This window comes from Clytia hemisphaerica, unplaced genomic scaffold (genome assembly GCF_902728285.1).
Source record: "Clytia hemisphaerica strain Z4C2 unplaced genomic scaffold, Clytia hemisphaerica genome assembly, whole genome shotgun sequence".
In the NCBI taxonomy this organism is placed as follows: Eukaryota; Metazoa; Cnidaria; class Hydrozoa; order Leptothecata; family Clytiidae; genus Clytia; species Clytia hemisphaerica.
This window is the reverse complement of record NW_027103902.1, coordinates 532,912-551,669: the sequence shown is the minus strand read 5'-3', so window position 1 is coordinate 551,669 and position 18,758 is coordinate 532,912. Positions and strand designations below refer to the sequence as shown.

At 35.1% G+C, this 18,758-nt stretch overlaps 1 protein-coding gene across 2 annotated transcripts in view; it reads left to right on the top strand.

Annotated features, from left to right (window-relative positions):
- LOC136808942 (receptor for retinol uptake stra6-like) overlaps positions 1 to 16,823 on the top strand; it is a 45,541-nt gene extending 28,718 nt beyond the window's left edge. The window contains exons 14-20 of one of the 2 annotated variants that reach the window (XM_067065505.1): positions 9,034 to 9,121; positions 9,561 to 9,609; positions 9,854 to 9,971; positions 10,573 to 10,671; positions 12,644 to 12,807; positions 14,053 to 14,187; positions 15,742 to 16,823. In XM_067065505.1, the coding sequence (XP_066921606.1) occupies positions 9,034 to 9,121; positions 9,561 to 9,609; positions 9,854 to 9,971; positions 10,573 to 10,671; positions 12,644 to 12,807; positions 14,053 to 14,187; positions 15,742 to 16,598 (1,510 nt within the window). In that variant the 3' untranslated portion in view covers positions 16,599 to 16,823. The remainder of the gene's footprint in view (positions 1 to 9,033; positions 9,122 to 9,560; positions 9,610 to 9,853; positions 9,972 to 10,572; positions 10,672 to 12,643; positions 12,808 to 14,052; positions 14,188 to 15,741) is intronic. The other variant, XM_067065504.1, reaches the window with a different exon arrangement.
- The last annotated feature ends 1,935 nt before the right edge of the window (positions 16,824 to 18,758 follow it).

Genomic DNA, 18,758 nt, shown 5'->3' with positions numbered 1-18,758 from the left:
AAATATTTCTCAAAATACTAATTTAAGAAATATGCTCGTAACTTTTTGATTGGAAGATGACAAGCAAATTCAAATTTTTGCAGTCTTGTACTACATCATACTCCGGAGTCTCGGGCCAAATTTGAAACCAATCCGATGACGTCATCGATTTATAGGCAAAATCATCATTTTCGCTTATGCAAGCCAAACGTGTAAGCTTGGCCAAAAGCTAGAACGGCCATAAATTCTGACTAGGAAAGCCAGTCGCCTAAATTTTGCTCACAAACTTGTATTGGTAGGAGGAGGGCTTCTTCTGAAAATTTCATCTCGTTTTGCTGACGTTAGCACTTTTTATAAGAATATTTCTTAAATTCGTAATTTGAGAAATAAAATATTTCTCAAAATACTAATTTTAAGAAATATGCTCGTAACTTTTGATTGGAAGATGACAGCAAATTCAAATTTTTGCAGTCTTGTAACTAATCATACTCCGGAGTCTCGGTCCAAATTTGAAATCATCCGATGACGTCATCCGATTTATATGGCAAAATCATCATTTTCGACTTATGCAGCCAAACGTGTAAGCTGGCAAAAGCTAGAACGGCCATAAATTCTGAACTAGGAATAGCCATCGCCTAAATTTTGCTCACAAACTTGTATTGGTAGGAGGAGGGCTTCTGAAAATTTTCATCGCGTTTGCTGACGTTAGCACTTTTTTAAAGAATATTCTTAAATTCGTAATTTGAGAAATAAAATATTTCTCAAAATCTAGTTTAAGAAATATGCTCGTAACTTTTGATTGGAAGATGACAGCAAATTCAAATTTTGCAGTCTTGTACTACATCATACTCCAGAGTCTCGGTCCAAATTTGAAATCAATCCGATGACGTCATCGATTATATGGGCAAAATCATCATTTTTCGACTTATGCAGCCAAACGTGTAAGCTTGGCCAAAAGCTAGAACGGCCATAAATTCTGAACTAGGAAGCCAGTCGCCTAAATTTTGCTCACAAACTTGTATTGGTAGGAGGAGGGCTTCTGAAAAATTTCATCTCGTTTTGCTGACGTTAGACTTTTTTATAAGAATATTTCTTAAATCGTAATTTGAGAAATAAAATATTTCTCAAAAACTAATTTAAGAATATGCTCGTAACTTTGATTGGAAGATGACAGCAAATTCAAATTTTGCAGTCTTGTACTACATCATACTCGGTTTCGGTCCAAATTTGAAAACCCTCCTCCTACCAATAAGTTTGTGAGCAAAATTTAGGCGACTGGCTATTCCTAGTTCAGAATTTATGGCCGTTCTAGCTTTGGCCAAGCTTACACGTTTGGCTGCATAAGTCGAAAATGATGATTTTGCCATATAAATCGATGACGTCATCGGATTGATTTCAAATTTGGACCGAGACTCCGGAGTATGATGTAGTACAAGACTGCAAAATTTTGAATTTGCTGTCATCTTCCAATCAAAAGTTACGAGCATATTTCTTAAATAGTATTTTGAGAATATTTTATTTCTCAAATTACGAATTTAAGAAATATTCTTATAAAAAGTGCTAACGTCAGCAAAACGAGATGAAATTTTTCAGAAGCCTCCTCCTACCAATACAAGTTTGTGAGCAAAATTTAGGCGACTGGCTATTCCTAGTTTCAGAATTTATGGGCGTTCTAGCTTTTGGCCAAGCTTACACGTTTGGCTGCATAAGTCGAAAATGATGATTTTGCCATATAATCGATGACGTCATCGGATTGATTTCAAATTTTGGACCGAGACTCCGGAGTATGATGTAGTACAAGACTGCAAAATTTGAATTTGCTGTCATCTTCCAATCAAAAGTTACGAGCATATTTCTTAAATTAGTATTTTGAGAAATATTCTATTTCTCAAATTACGAATTTAAGAAATATTCTTATAAAAAGTGCTAACGTCAGCAAAACGAGATGAAATTTTTCAGAAGCCCTCCTCCTACCAATACAAGTTTGTGAGCAAAATTTAGGCGACTGGCTATTCCTACCTAGTTCAGAATTTATGGCCGTTCTAGCTTTTGGCCAAGCTTACACGTTTGGCTGCATAAGTCGAAAATGATGATTTTGCCATATAAATCGATGACGTCATCGGATTGATTTCAAATTTGGACCGAGACTCCGGAGTATGATGTAGTACAAGACTGCAAAATTTGAATTTGCTGTCATCTTCCAATCAAAAGTTACGAGCATATTTCTTAAACTAGTATTTTGAGAAATATTTTATTTCTCAAATTACGAATTTAAGAAATATTCTTATAAAAAGTGCTAACGTCAGCAAAACGAGATGAAATTTTTCAGAAGCCCTGCTCCTACCAATACAAGTTTGTGAGCAAAATTTAGGCGACTGGCTATTCCTAGTTCAGAATTTATGGCCGTTCTAGCTTTTGGCCAAGCTTACACGTTTGGCTGCATAAGTCGAAAATGATGATTTTGCCATATAAATCGATGACGTCATCGGATTGATTTCAAATTTGGACCGAGACTCCGGAGTATGATGTAGTACAAGACTGCAAAATTTGAATTTGCTGTCATCTTCCAATCAAAAGTTACGAGCATATTTCTTAAATTAGTATTTTGAGAAATATTTTTATTTCTCAAATTACGAATTTAAGAAATATTCTTATAAAAAGTGCTAACGTCAGCAAAACGAGATGAAATTTTTCAGAAGCCCTCCTCCTACCAATACAAGTTTGTGAGCAAAATTTAGGCGACTGGCTATTCCTAGTTCAGAATTTATGGCCGTTCTAGCTTTTGGCCAAGCTTACACGTTTGGCTGCATAAGTCGAAAATGATGATTTGCCATATAAATCGATGACGTCATCGGATTGATTTCAAATTTGGACCGAGACTCCGGAGTATGATGTAGTACAAGACTGCAAAATTTGAATTTGCTGTCATCTTCCAATCAAAAGTTACGAGCATATTTCTTAAATTAGTATTTTGAGAAATATTTTATTTCTCAAATTACGAATTTAAGAAATATTCTTATAAAAAGTGCTAACGTCAGCAAAACGAGATGAAATTTTTCAGAAGCCCTCCTCCTACCAATACAAGTTTGTGAGCAAAATTTAGGCGACTGGCTATTCCTAGTTCAGAATTTATGGCCGTTCTAGCTTTTGGCCAAGCTTACACGTTTGGCTGCATAAGTCGAAAATGATGATTTTGCCATATAAATCGATGACGTCATCGGATTGATTTCAAATTTGGACCGAGACTCCGGAGTATGATGTAGTACAAGACTGCAAAATTTGAATTTGCTGTCATCTTCCAATCAAAAGTTACGAGCATATTTCTTAAATTAGTATTTTGAGAAATATTTTATTTCTCAAATTACGAATTTAAGAAATATCTTATAAAAAGTGCTAACGTCAGCAAAACGAGATGAAATTTTTCAGAAGCCCTCCTCCTACCAATACAAGTTTGTGAGCAAATTTAGGCGACTGGCTATTCCTAGTTCAGAATTTATGGCCGTTCTAGCTTTTGGCCAAGCTTACACACGTTTGGCTGCATAAGTCGAAAATGATGATTTTGCCATATAATCGATGGACGTCATCGGATTGATTTCAAATTTGGACCGAGACTCCGGAGTATGATGTAGTACAAGACTGCAAAAATTTGAATTTGCTGGTCATCTTCCAATCAAAAGTTACGAGCATATTTCTTAAATTAGTATTTTGAGAAATATTTTATTTCTCAAATTACGAATTTAAGAAATATTCTTATAAAAAGTGCTAACGTCAGCAAAACGAGATGAAATTTTTCAGAAGCCCTCCTCCTACCAATACAAGTTTGTGAGCAAAATTTAGGCGACTGGCTATTCCTAGTTCAGAATTTATGGCCGTTCTAGCTTTTGGCCAAGCTTACACGTTTGGCTGCATAAGTCGAAAATGATGATTTTGCCATATAAATCGATGACGTCATCGGATTGATTTCAAATTTGGACCGAGACTCCGGAGTATGATGTAGTACAAGACTGCAAAATTTGAATTTGCTGTCATCTTCCAATCAAAAGTTACGAGCATATTTCTTAAATTAGTATTTTGAGAAATATTTTATTCTCAAATTACGAATTTAAGAAATATTCTTATAAAAAGTGCTAACGTCAGCAAAACGAGATGAAATTTTTCAGGAGCCCTCCTCCTACCAATACAAGTTTGTGAGCAAAATTTAGGGACTGGCTATTCCTAGTTCAGAATTTATGGCCGTTCTAGCTTTTGGCCAAGCTTACACGTTTGGCTGCATAAGTCGAAAATGATGATTTTGCCATATAAATCGATGACGTCATCGGATTGATTTCAAATTTGGACCGAGACTCCGGAGTATGATGTAGTACAAGACTGCAAAATTTGAATTTGCTGTCATCTTCCAATCAAAAGTTACGAGCATATTTCTTAAATTAGTATTTTGAGAAATATTTTATTTCTCAAATTATGAATTTAAGAAATATTCTTATAAAAAGTGCTAACGTCAGCAAAACGAGATGAAATTTTTCAGAAGCCCTCCTCCTACCAATACAAGTTTGTGAGCAAAATTTAGGCGACTGGCTATTCCTAGTTCAGAATTTATGGCCGTTCTAGCTTTTGGCCAAGCTTACACGTTTGGCTGCATAAGTCGAAAATGATGATTTTGCCATATAAATCGATGACGTCATCGGATTGATTTCAAATTTGGACCGAGACTCCGGAGTATGATGTAGTACAAGACTGCAAAATTTGAATTTGCTGTCATCTTCCAATCAAAAGTTACGAGCATATTTCTTAAATTAGTATTTTGAGAAATATTTTTTTCTCAAATTACGAATTTAAGAAATATTCTTATAAAAGTGCTAACGTCAGCAAAACGAGATGAAATTTTTCAGAAGCCCTCCTCCTACTAATACAAGTTTGTGAGCAAAATTTAGGCGACTGGCTATTCCTAGTTCAGAATTTATGGCCGTTCTAGCTTTTGGCCAAGCTTACACGTTTGGCTGCATAAGTCGAAAATGATGATTTTGCCATATAAATCGATGACGTCATCGGATTGATTTCAAATTTGGACCGAGACTCCGGAGTATGATGTAGTACAAGACTGCAAAATTTGAATTTGCTGTCATCTTCCAATCAAAAGTTACGAGCATATTTCTTAAATTAGTATTTTGAGAAATATTCTATAAGAAATATTCTTATAAAAAGTGCTAACGTCAGCAAAACGAGATGAAATTTTTCAGAAGCCCTCCTCCTACCAATACAAGTTTGTGAGCAAAATTTAGGCGACTGGCTATTCCTACCTAGTTCAGAATTTATGGCCGTTCTAGCTTTTGGCCAAGCTTACACGTTTGGCTGCATAAGTCGAAAATGATGATTTTGCCATATAAATCGATGACGTCATCGGATTGATTTCAAATTTGGACCGAGACTCCGGAGTATGATGTAGTACAAGACTGCAAAATTTGAATTTTGCTGTCATCTTTCCAATCAAAAGTTACGAGCATATTTCTTAAACTAGTATTTTGAGAAATATTTTATTTCTCAAATTACGAATTTAAGAAATATTCTTATAAAAAGTGCTAACGTCAGCAAAACGAGATGAAATTTTTCAGAAGCCCTGCTCCTACCAATACAAGTTTGTGAGCAAAATTTAGGCGACTGGCTATTCCTAGTTCAGAATTTATGGCCGTTCTAGCTTTTGGCCAAGCTTACACGTTTGGCTGCATAAGTCGAAAATGATGATTTGCCATATAAATCGATGACGTCATCGGATTGATTTCAAATTGGACCGAGACTCCGGAGTATGATGTAGTACAAGACTGCAAAATTTGAATTTGCTGTCATCTTCCAATCAAAAGTTACGAGCATATTTCTTAAATTAGTATTTGAGAAATATTTTATTCTCAAATTACGAATTTAAGAAATATTCTTATAAAAAGTGCTAACGTCAGCAAAACGAGATGAAATTTTTCAGAAGCCCTCCTCCTACCAATACAAGTTTGTGAGCAAAATTTAGGCGACTGGGCTATTCCTAGTTCAGAATTTATGGCCGTTCTAGCTTTTGGCCAAGCTTACACGTTTGGGCGCATAAGTCGAAAATGATGATTTGCCATATAAATCGATGACGTCATCGGATTGATTTCAAATTTGGACCGAGACTCCGGAGTATGATGTAGTACAAGACTGCAAAATTTGAATTTGCTGTCATCTTCCAATCAAAAGTTACGAGCATATTTCTTAAATTAGTATTTTGAGAAATATTTTATTTCTCAAATTACGAATTTAAGAAATATTCTTATAAAAAGTGCTAACGTCAGCAAAACGAGATGAAATTTTTCAGGAGCCCTCCTCCTACCAATACAAGTTTGTGAGCAAAATTTAGGCGACTGGCTATTCCTAGTTCAGAATTTATGGCCGTTCTAGCTTTTGGCCAAGCTTACACGTTTGGCTGCATAAGTCGAAAATGATGATTTGCCATATAAATCGATGACGTCATCGGATTGATTTCAAATTTGGACCGAGACTCCGGAGTATGATGTAGTACAAGACTGCAAAATTTGAATTTGCTGTCATCTTCCAATCAAAAGTTACGAGCATATTTCTTAAATTAGTATTTTGAGAAATATTTTATTTCTCAAATTACGAATTTAAGAAATATTCTTATAAAAAGTGCTAACGTCAGCAAAACGAGATGAAATTTTTTCAGAAGCCCTCCTCCTACCAATACAAGTTTGTGAGCAAAATTTAGGCGACTGGCTATTCCTAGTTCAGAATTTATGGCCGTTCTAGCTTTTGGCCAAGCTTACACGTTTTGGCTTGCATAAGTCGAAAATGATGATTTTGCCATATAAATCGATGACGTCATCGGATTGATTTCAAATTTGGACCGAGACTCCGGAGTATGATGTAGTACAAGACTGCAAAATTTGAATTTGCTGTCATCTTCCAATCAAAAGTTACGAGCATATTTCTTAAATTAGTATTTTGAGAAATATTTTATTTCTCAAATTACGAATTTAAGAAATACTCTTATAAAAGTAAAAAATGCTAACGTCAGCAAAACGAGATGAATTTTTTCAGAAGCCCTCCTCCTACCATACAAGTTTTGTGAGCAAAATTTAGGCGACTGGCTATTCCTAGTTCAGAATTTATGGCCGTTCTAGCTTTTGGCCAAGCTTACACGTTTGGCTGCATAAGTCGAAAATGATGATTTTGCCATATAAATCGATGACGTCATCGGATTGATTTCAAATTTGGACCGAGACTCCCGGAGTATGATGTAGTACAAGACTGCAAAATTTGAATTTGCTGTCATCTTCCAATCAAAAGTTACGAGCATATTTCTTAAATTAGTATTTTGAGAAATATTTTATTTCTCAAATTACGAATTTAAGAAATATTCTTATAAAAAGTGCTAACGTCAGCAAAACGAGATGAAATTTTTCAGGAGCCCTCCTCCTACCAATACAAGTTTTGTGAGCAAAATTTAGGCGACTGGCTATTCCTAGTTCAGAATTTATGGCCGTTCTAGCTTTTGGGCCAAGCTTACACGTTTGGCTGCATAAGTCGAAAATGATGATTTTGCCATATAAATCGATGACGTCATCGGATTGATTTCAAATTTGGACCGAGACTCCGGAGTATGATGTAGTACAAGACTGCAAAATTTGAATTTGCTGTCATCTTCCAATCAAAAGTTACGAGCATATTCTTAAATTAGTATTTTGAGAAATATTTTATTTCTCAAATTATGATTTAAGAAATATTCTTATAAAAAGTGCTAACGTCAGCAAAACGAGATGAATTTTTTCAGAAGCCCTCCTCCTACCAATACAAGTTTGTGAGCAAAATTTAGGCGACTGGCTATTCCTAGTTCAGAATTTATGGCCGTTCTAGCTTTTGGCCAAGCTTACACGTTTGGCTGCATAAGTCGAAAATGATGATTTTGCCATATAAATCGATGACGTCATCGGATTGATTTCAAATTTGGACCGAGACTCCGGAGTATGATGTAGTACAAGACTGCAAATTTGAATTTGCTGTCATCTTCCAATCAAAAGTTACGAGCATATTTCTTAAATTAGTATTTTGAGAAATATTTTATTTCTCAAATTACGAATTTAAGAAATATTCTTATAAAAAGTGCTAACGTCAGCAAAACGAGATGAAATTTTTCAGAAGCCCTCCTCCTACTAATACAAGTTTGTGAGCAAAATTTAGGCGACTGGCTATTCCTAGTTCAGAATTTATGGCCGTTCTAGCTTTTGGCCAAGCTTACACGTTTGGCTGCATAAGTCGAAAATGATGATTTTGCCATATAAATCGATGACGTCATCGGATTGATTTCAAATTTGGACCGAGACTCCGGAGTATGATGTAGTACAAGACTGCAAAATTTGAATTTGCTGTCATCTTCCAATCAAAAGTTACGAGCATATTTCTTAAATTAGTATTTTGAGAAATATTTTATTTCTCAAATTACGAATTTAAGAAATATTCTTATAAAAAGTGCTAACGTCAGCAAAACGAGATGAAATTTTTCAGAAGCCCTCCTCCTACCAATACAAGTTTGTGAGCAAAATTTCGTGCAGATACCATTTGGGTTCATTATATTTCTCATTTTCGTAATTTAAGTAATGTTCTAGCAGAATTTGCTGACGTCAGCATATGAAGTCAATTTTTTGTGTTCTAAACTGTCAATACCTGTGCCTTACATCAGTGGAGTGTTATGTCATTTGGATCATCCATTGATAAGTTATAAGGGTATTTCTCATTTTCGTATTTTAAGAAATAAAATATTTCTTAAATTACAAATTAGAAATATTTTATTTGTAGAAATATTTTATTTCTTAAAATACAGTAAGCCGAAATTTGGGTTTTTGGGACCCTTTTTGGATTTTACATTAATTTTACGTTGTTTTAATTTTTTATATCAGCAGGATTTTATGTATTACTGTAGAGAATAATTAGGGATTATTTAGCTACTATGCTCTCGAAATTTTTGTTTCGTGATCCTTCTACTTAAATACCCACGTAGATAAAGGCTATTCTTTTTAGGAAACATATGTTGATGTTACGAAAAGGTGATTATAGTTTCCTTCCAAGACCTCTTCGAAAGAAGAAATTCAATTCAGCTTCTTTTATGGTAAGCATTTTTATTTTCTGTACGGATAGCGTCGTTAACCCTTTCAACCGACTGACCCGTCCTGTATTTTTATAATCCTCACTTACTAAGATAACAACAAAGTTTATAAAAAGTTGCGTTTTTTTCTAAGAAAGTGTGACCAGTGAAAAAATAACAATATTTGATTGGCTGTGTTTTCAACTGTCATTTGAAGTTGGGAAATTCAAACTCATAGCCCAAATCATGCTATTCATTTCTCCATCAGTATATAAAAGAAGAAATCATAGCATGGATCTCCAGGTTATATGTAACCTAAAATGTTCAAATCACCATATACGTCCCGACTAAGTATAGATTAGGACTCTTAGCGGCTCATAAGTCTGTGACCCGGTTGATTACTCAGACCCCCTTTGAATCAGACAAAAGAAACGTCACGCATAATTCATTTTATATATTTCAGGTAGCTAGTATGAAGTTTGCTGGTTTTCAAGTTGCATATGCCTGCTGGGGTAAGAACCAATCTTTTGACGCGTATTCGATAATTGAATAGGAACCTTCATTATCAGATATTCGAAACAGTACTTTACTTCAGCTTTCAAAGCCTTTTAAAAGTATTCTCCGCTATTCGAAATTTCTGAACCCTTGAGGATCGAATTGGAGAAGGCAAACAGTCAATTTTCTTCTATTTTTCACAAGATATGTTATGAAAACTTACCAAAGACCTATACACAGTTTTTTTCTTTTCTGTTATAGGGTTTTTAGTGTTAGCATTTCTCTTGTTCTTTGCGTATTGGATTTTGATCACTCAGATAATCTTCGCGATCAGAGATGGAAGGTTAACCATGCTTTTACAGCTTATGCTCTCCATCTGGTGAGTGTAGATCATATGTTAAGCCATACTTTATTCTTGAATTGTGTAAGTCATTTTTTTCTAACAGAAACACCCGAAAAAATCCGGGATGCGACCAATGTCTGTCACTGAAAATAGAGCACAGTGTTCAAAATCCAGCTTTTTCGGGTGCTTCCGTTAGAACATATCTTGACTAACGCATACCAAGAATTCACATTCGAGGATGGTAGGTATCCTAACTTGGCATGGACACTACGTTGTTTCAACGTTCCTCTAGCGTTATTTTTGGGATAGATGTCAAAAATTGACGTTTTGTTTTAACTACATAGTAGAACATAGTTGACAGTCTCTAATTCGATTTACAAAAGGCATTGGATTTTCATCAAATTAGGAAGCGTATCGAATAGTAGAGCGTCGAATATGAGAGTTTCTTGTTGACGGTTAATTTCAATATTATCAAATAATAGAAGCGTATTGAACAGTAGAACGTCGTTTAGGAGAGTTTCTTGTTGACGGTGACTGCCAATATTATCAAAAAAATTGAGTGTATCAAATAGTAGAATGTCGAATAATGGAACGCAACTGTATCATTGTTAATCTGTTTTCACTATTTCATTTTTAGGCCGACAATAGTGATAGCAATTGGTGTCTTTCTCATTCAGTATGTGATGGCCACTAAACTATTTCTCTTTGATAAAATGACCCTTCAAGTTGATAACAGGTAACATCATAGTTTTGAAATCAAGATTCTCCTACTCTCAGGTACCTAATAAGGGTCCCCCCCCCCGCTAATTAATTTTTCGATTAAATTTTCCACCCAGGACATTCATAATCCAGCTCCCTCCCCGCTTATTCTAAAGCCCCCGTTTATTAGGTACCTGAAAGTATTCCAGAAAGACTCTATTTACTATTATAAGAACAATTTAATAAAACCAGTGTGGCTCAAAAAACACCAAAAAGATCACTTTATGAACAACATTGAGCCCGTAAAAATAGGACAGGAAGAGTAAAAAACGCCTCAAGTTTGCTCTAGAAATGAGAAAAATTTGAAGGACCAAGAAAAAAACAGAATAAGAGGAGGCCAGCCTCCACAAAATTTTTTTAGTTCTTGTAAGAAGAATGTCCTTTTTGCTCACATGTTGAAATTCATGTCAAAGAGAAATTCAATGACCCCTGTAAATCATCAAAAAACAGGACATATTTTTTCCGCTATAAGGTATATCATTCTTGACTTACTGACCTCATGAAATGATAGAAGCCCTTTACTTTTCCATACAGCCGCTAAAGGTCAAAGCGTCCAGCTGAACAAAAAACAAACTCAAATCGTTCAAAAACTGATGAAGAAACAATGAAAAAACTTTCTCTTTACTTATATGTAAACTTTTGTCGAAAATTGATCATTCGGCCCTAAAGTTATTAGTAGCACCCTCGCTTTAACTCGTCGAATATTGCGACAGCGAATTCAAATCTTTTACAATCTATGAACTGTTTGTTCACAAGTGTTCATATCAACCACCAAAGGGGTTACGGACATTTTTTACTGTTTCTGGAAGAGGACTCAAATGGCACAACACCTCCAACTCGTCATAAAACTTTTAAATAAACGTTGCGTTTCAGTTGGTACTGAATCAGTATTTAATTCTATTGCCTCGCCAAAACAAAGCTTCCGATGCTAATTTTTATCATTTATCACTACTCAGTATTTTCGATTCTTCCTATTCGCCAAAATTATTGTCACCTTTGACCTTGATATGATATCAAAGTGATATTAAAACAACCCACTGACTCCGGACTGCTGCCTTTTCCTATCCTTAATTTTCGTTTAAAAGAAAGAATCTTAGGAAGGAATAATATTTCATCATTTCGCCTCCCATTGAGCAGAGGCTCGAAAAACCCGAGTTACGAAAATCCGAGTTACAACGACAAATATTCATCATTTTGTAACTCGAGAAAGCTAATTATGTTTATCCATTTAACTCGAATTTTCTTCAGGTTTTAGTTTTCGAGTTACGCAACTCGAAAAAAAAATACTAAAAAAAATTCATTACATGACTGTAGTAAATAACTTTTTCGAGTTAAAAAAGCCCCTATATGACGTCATTATTTGAGACTTATGACGTCACATTTGTCGTGATTCCGGTTTTTGCAACTTCGGTCTCTGAGTCACCTTTCACATGTGTAACCATGCATACTTCTTCCTTAACAATGAAGATGGGGCTCTAATTGCTAGAAAATAAATGCGTTTAGAAAACAACACTCGCACTTTAATGCCTCGAATTTTTAAAGGATTGAAATGTAAAGATTTAGAAGCAAAAAAAGAAAACAGAGAAAACTGAGAATTTGAGGCTGAAATCACTGCAAAAAATAAGAACACCCGAGCCTGAACTAAAATGTCGCCTATTCTTACGAGAAAAATGTATCCCACACACGTTTTTTATAAGAACAAACTATGTAAGAACATAACGCTTGTTGGAATCTCGACTCCCGATTTCTTAGAAAATTGCCCAAAAATCCTCACCAAAAGGTGAAATTAAGAACATCTTAAGAACATTTTTAGACTTGAATCTCAAAAAGTTAAGAACATCCAAAATGTTTGAAGCCTTCGGATGTTTTTATAAAAAAAACGTGTATCAGGCATGGTTTATAACAGAACAATCGTTTAATTAAACCCATCTTTTCTTCTTCCATTCTAGACGTGTGTACCATATCATCTCATATTCGATGTTTTATTTCAACATCTTCCTTGGTTTGGTGTCTTGTTTACTTCGCATCATCTTCGGCATGCTTTTTGGTATCATCTTTTTGCAACGTTTACAAAAAAGCACTTTACCAAGAGCGGCTGAACTTATTGATCCAGGTAGGCACTCTATTTTCTGTCCTGAATATTCTATTAAAGGTTTTATTTTTACATAAGTTTCCCAGACACATATTTCATTATCTATTAAAAAAAATTCCATTCGTGCCCAGCTGGCACACAACATTGATCAACGCTTATCTCATGTCCTAAACGGGCGGGGCAATCGGGGAGGCTTTTATTTGAGGGGGGGGCATGTATTGAAAAATCTTTCCTTCAGGGAGGGGCATTTATAATTTTTTGGATTTTAGGAGGGGCGTTTATTCAAGGGTTGAGGGCTGTTTAAAAGAAGGGGGCGTTTTTTTTCGAAGAAATACGGTAATTTGAGTATAATTGTGTGTGAGGAAGTCGAGGGTTTCTTTTCTACGTAACTGAAATGCACTCAAAAAACTTCAGCAATTTTACAAAAAAGATGTCATGGATTTGACTAAATTACCCAAAATTGTGTCCTACAAGGGGGTAATCTTTCTACAGTTATTCTCAATTTCTCTATCACGTCGTTTTTATCTACAATATTCACTGAAAGTGAATTTATCCGAAAGACTTTCATCATTATAACAAGGGGAAGATGAGATTGATGTCTCTGTCGACGAGTCAGGGATGGGAAATGGCTATTCCTGACAACGTTTTCTCAACGTTCGTATAACGTTATTTGTGAATGTTATGAACGTTAGGTGGACGACATAAAGACGTTGTGTGCCAGTCGTGATGGATGATCGGAATTTTCAAATGACTCATTAAAAATTTCATATCGGAATCAATGTATTGGAAATGAAATTCCTCTGTTCCAAAAAGGAACTGAGTCAAAACCCACGGACTTTTTCCCTTTCCGGTAATTTGCGGTCTGGCAACTGATGATAATAATGGCTAGCGGTTTTTTTGCAGTTTTTTTGAATATTAAAGCGTAAACAGGATAAAAGTAATGTTTTTCGACCACTGATTTACCAAATTAGTAAAAAAAAAATGAAAAACGTTAAATTTGCGGTTTTTGTTTATCCCACTCAAAGAAGACATGGTTTCCATGCTGTCATGGTTTCTACATTGTAGCAAAAAAAAGAGTGCAATTTAGCGAATAAAGTATTTCATCACCCTTTTTTTTATAAGAACATCCAAAATTTTTGAAGCCTTAGGATTTTTTTGAGCTTAAAGCCTAAAAATGTTCTTAACATGTTCTTAACATTTTGGCCATCGAAACCTTATGTTCTCATTTAGTTTGTTCTTATAAAAAACGTGTATTCTTTATTTCAGGTTATTCTGCATATTTGGGTTACATTCTGTTGGAGCATCAACATGCAAATCCAGTCATTCAATGTTTCACCAGACTTCTCATGGAAAGTGTTCGCAAAGAAATCAACAATGAACAAAGTAGTGACCCCCAAAATTGTAAGTTAACAACTGTCACGTTGTTCATCTCCTACCATTTTGCTTGTACACGTTTTTTTTTTAAGAAACACACTTTTAAGAAACATGAGGCTCAGAATGCCTAAAAACTAAGAAACATCTAAGAAACATGCTGAGGCTGAGAATTAGAAAATAACATTTTTTAATTCGGTTTTTTTAAGAACCTTCCAATCAAAAGAATCATGAGGTTGATTATGCCAAAAAATTTAGAAACATGTTAGAAACATTTAAGGCTCAAAAGGCCGATTTCTTAAGAAACATTGAGGCTGCGTGGTGAAACTAGTTTCTTAAAAAAGAAAAACGTTTACAGCATTCTCAAAAAATAGAAACTACTTTTTCCCCTTTCAGCGCCACATGATTTGATTTGACAATAATGCCTCTCTCTTTCTCTCTCTTTCCTTTTTCAGAAATTAAATTTTCACGATTCAATCAAAAAAAATTGGCTCAAAAAATACAATAATAGCTTTTTTGCTTGGTAAAACTTACAGCTGGACATAATAGCCTCTCGGCTCTGCATCATTCGTTGTCCTACGAGGAAATTAAAACAGCAAACTGGTTCTGCCTGGCCTAATTCCTAGTCAACATGAAGATTTGCTTCACCCTGACAGATTGTTTGTAGCTTTCTAGGCAGATCCCGTCTAAATGTAAAAGATACTGATAATTGCTAATTACTGCTGACGGGGAGATTGTTTGTTTTTACAGATGAGAACTTTATCCGGAAACCCAGGGCAGTTCTTTCTATTAATCACAGACGGAAACCCGAGGTTGTCTGTGCTAATCGGCTCAGGAAGTTAAACTCACGAACACAAGTTAGCCACCGAGGAATTCCAATAATTTGATTAATCCGATTAACATTTCTTCAGGAAAAGGATATAATATATGTCGTACGTTGGTTAGATTCGCATCCCGTCGGTTTAACCAACTCCTACACACAAATGCTAATGAAAGTTGTTATCAAGGAAAATCAAATACTATCCTAAATTCAGTCAAATAAAGGAAAAATATCTCTGGTTAAATCTAATTTACTAAACAATTTTGTCACTTGCCCATAACTATTATGAAACATTTCTTCAGCCTTAAGAGTTCATCAGACAGTTTTCCAATATCGAGGATGTGAAATCCCCAGATATTCCTCAAATTCAAATCAGAGGATTTGAGCAATTCCTTTCATTTTAGTAAAAATTGGATTTATGGCGCTTTGAAAATTGACTTATTAGACTTAAAGCTTAAAGCTTAAAACTTAAAGCCTTTAGGAATCAATTCTTATGGAAAGTGTTCGCAAAGAAATCACTTTTGGTTTTATTGAAAATAATTGTTCACTTTAGCCTAGTTAGCTAGAAATAATGGCTCGAAACCACTTTTTTAAACCACTCATATATTTATAACCATCTTCTAAGCATATAACCTCATCATGAAATTGAATAATTTTCTTATTGCTTTATTTCAAATTGCGTTAGCATTTGCATCTTCAAATCGAATGTTTTCTTCTACTATGGCAAAGTTTTTTTTAAATCGTCGTTTTTTTTCATTTTCCAGACTTCGGGACAACAAAGAGAGGGTTAATGCCAGCTGGATTTCTGGACACAACCGATATGTCGGACATTAAACGCGAAATCCGAAGAAAGAAACGGATTCTTATCCGATGGCATCTTTACATAACTTTATCATTAAACCCGACCCTTTTAAAGTTCCGATTCCGTAATGCAGTCAAAAGGCGGAAATTCAATTTAGATTTTTTCAATCGTTTGAATCCGTCTCTGTACTGGCCTGAAGAGGAGGCTAAAAAGGAAGACGAAAAAGAGGCCGGGGACCAGTCTGTTGTTGTTGTAGAGGATGAGAACCAAATGTCTGGAAATTTTTATGTCGGCGATCAGAAAGTAGATGTCCGTTACCGTAGAACTGGAACCGTCTTGGAAGTCATTTATTCTTTGAAAGACGCCCAACAACAAAAGAAACGTTCCTTCCATCACGCAGTTCCTGAAGATTTGGATCACACTTCTGAAAAAGTGCTACAATATTATGGAGATAATACAAACGATGTTGATTATTCGGGAGATAATACAGAAGAGAATGGTAATAATATTGAGTTGGTTAATTATCGACGGTTGAGTAGTAGGCTTCATCGTGAGGAGATAAAAGAAAGTAAAGTTGATGATTTGGGAGATAATGGAAGTGAAAATGATGGAGATAATATCGTGGTTAGTGAAACGAAAATATTGATTGATGATGATGTAATTGAGACATTCGATGTTGGAGATAAAAAGCAAGAACAAATTATAAACAATGAAAATTCTATAAAAACGGAAGAGTGGAAAAACCCTTCACAGAAAATAGAGGACGCTAAAAATGTTAAACATGGTATCACAAATGAAACTTTCAGCGCTAAGGAATAAGACTTCTTAGCTAAAGGTAATAATAATATGATTATGGATCAGTAAGGGTTAACTTACACGATTTTGATTTATATTCAACCACTTTCAATAATCTGCTAGGCGAACTTAACCGACATTTGGTGGAGGTGAATGAGAAATAGTTATATTAAGTATATTTTCAGTTTAAGTTTGATTTATGCCGCCCATTTCCTCTCACACCAAACCCGAAAGACGATTTTAACCACCGCTCTGCTTATTAAACTACTTGTGAGGTGTGACAAGACCCCCTCTTAATTTGCCAGAAAGTAGTGCAGGTGTGGTGAATTTAAGGAAGTTCTTCCTGTCCCAGGGGAGGGGGGGGTTCACTTAGGCAAAATTAGGTGCGGGGACGTGCCGCTGATCAGGCTCCCTTTTTTTCCCTGACAGGGTCCCAAATTTACTAATTTTCAAGATGTACCCCTGACAGAGTCAATTTTGGTCATTTTGGACAATTCTCAGGGTGGAAATTAGAAAATTTCTCAATTTTTTCGTCTACTTTAAGGCATTTTTGCCACTTTTTAGGGTTAAAATGGGAAAATTTTTCGATTTCTCGTTTTGAAAGGGTCCCAAATTTAGCATTCATATTTGTCCACTTTTCAAACTCCAGCGGCACGTCACCGTCAGTCGTCAAGGTCAATGCCCCCCCCCCGGGCTTCGTGTAGATTTCTGAGTACACCTACCAAGGACAATAAAAAATATGAAAACTAGCCTGTAGATATACCCTATAATTTCTTCTCTTATATACTGATGGCAAAATGAATTAGTATGGTTTGGCCTGAAAGTTTTCTCCTGTCTTAATGAAAACAGGAGACTTTTCATATTTTGATTTAATGATGAGCGCGTGGTACTTCCATGATGACTATCAGAATTATAATGCAAAGGAACTGGGGACGAGTTTAAGGAGACATTAATATCATACTAGGGAAATTTGGTCAGTAAAACGCCGGGAAAACTCCCACTAGAAGACACTAGTAGGCAGACAAACAAACAATAAGGCTAGAAATAAGTAGAGAGATAGAACGACAACGGCTATAAGAGTACTTTAACCTTCAAGCAGACGCAACTCGTAAATATAATGTTCAACAAACGTCTATAATCAGACACCTTCAAATGCCGAACAGACACAACACATCATGTCCATACAACGTTCATCTGATGTCGCTATATGATTACTATGGAACGTTGAATGGACATTTTGATGCTTTGTATTCGTTTGGTATTTGAGAAGGAGGCTGATCTCCTATATAGAATTGAATTTGACTTTCCATGAATTTCTGGGACAACGCCCACACCCTGTAAATAAACAAACAAATACCTCAATATCAAAAATTTTCGCTTGTTTATAATCCAGGAAGGGACACAACTATCTTTCATAGGAAACGTCACGTAAATTAACTATGATTAGCTTGGCATTTTTTACTTTTCACCTTTTGACCTTTAATTTTCTTTAGAGTACCGCATTTCATAAGATTGTAACGCCGTTGACTTAACTACTTTTTCTAGTCGGGTTGGCAGCCGATCAAAAGTAACAAAAGAAAATCTTTAATAATGAGGATCTAGCGTAATAATCTCAAAAACGATCTTCAAGAAATTTTAAAGGTTTTATTTTTACATAAGTGTTTCATATCAGATACATATAAGGGCGGTGTCTGCCTATTATTATAATATGCTGATATAAGCAAAAAAAGGTTTTTCTTTTCCTATTTCTGGAACAATCTTGCTCCACATACGCGTCAATTCAATGTGAAAAAGCTTGTGAATTAAAATTTGACAAGTAAGCAAACGATATCAGTCTTATTTAAAAACAAAACCTTTAAGAGTTACTAGTAATACTGATTTTGCACTTTTACCCTACAACAAGTTAAAAGTTTACCGGTTCAATTATTGATTTATATCATCCATCGAAAGTTCATTTAATCATTTAATGAAAGTCAGAAAAAGGTCAAGTATTGGCTATAAAGTATCATGATTTAATCCGAAAAATATAGCCACTGGTTCCAAAGTCTTACAATAAAACGTGCCGGCCGGTGTGTTCGGGTGTTTCCGTAGAAAAGATTACGTCATTCATAAAGAATCACGGTAGCTTAGAAATCAGTCGAAATTCCTGCTCAGACAAATGAAGTAAACAGGAATCTACCCTAG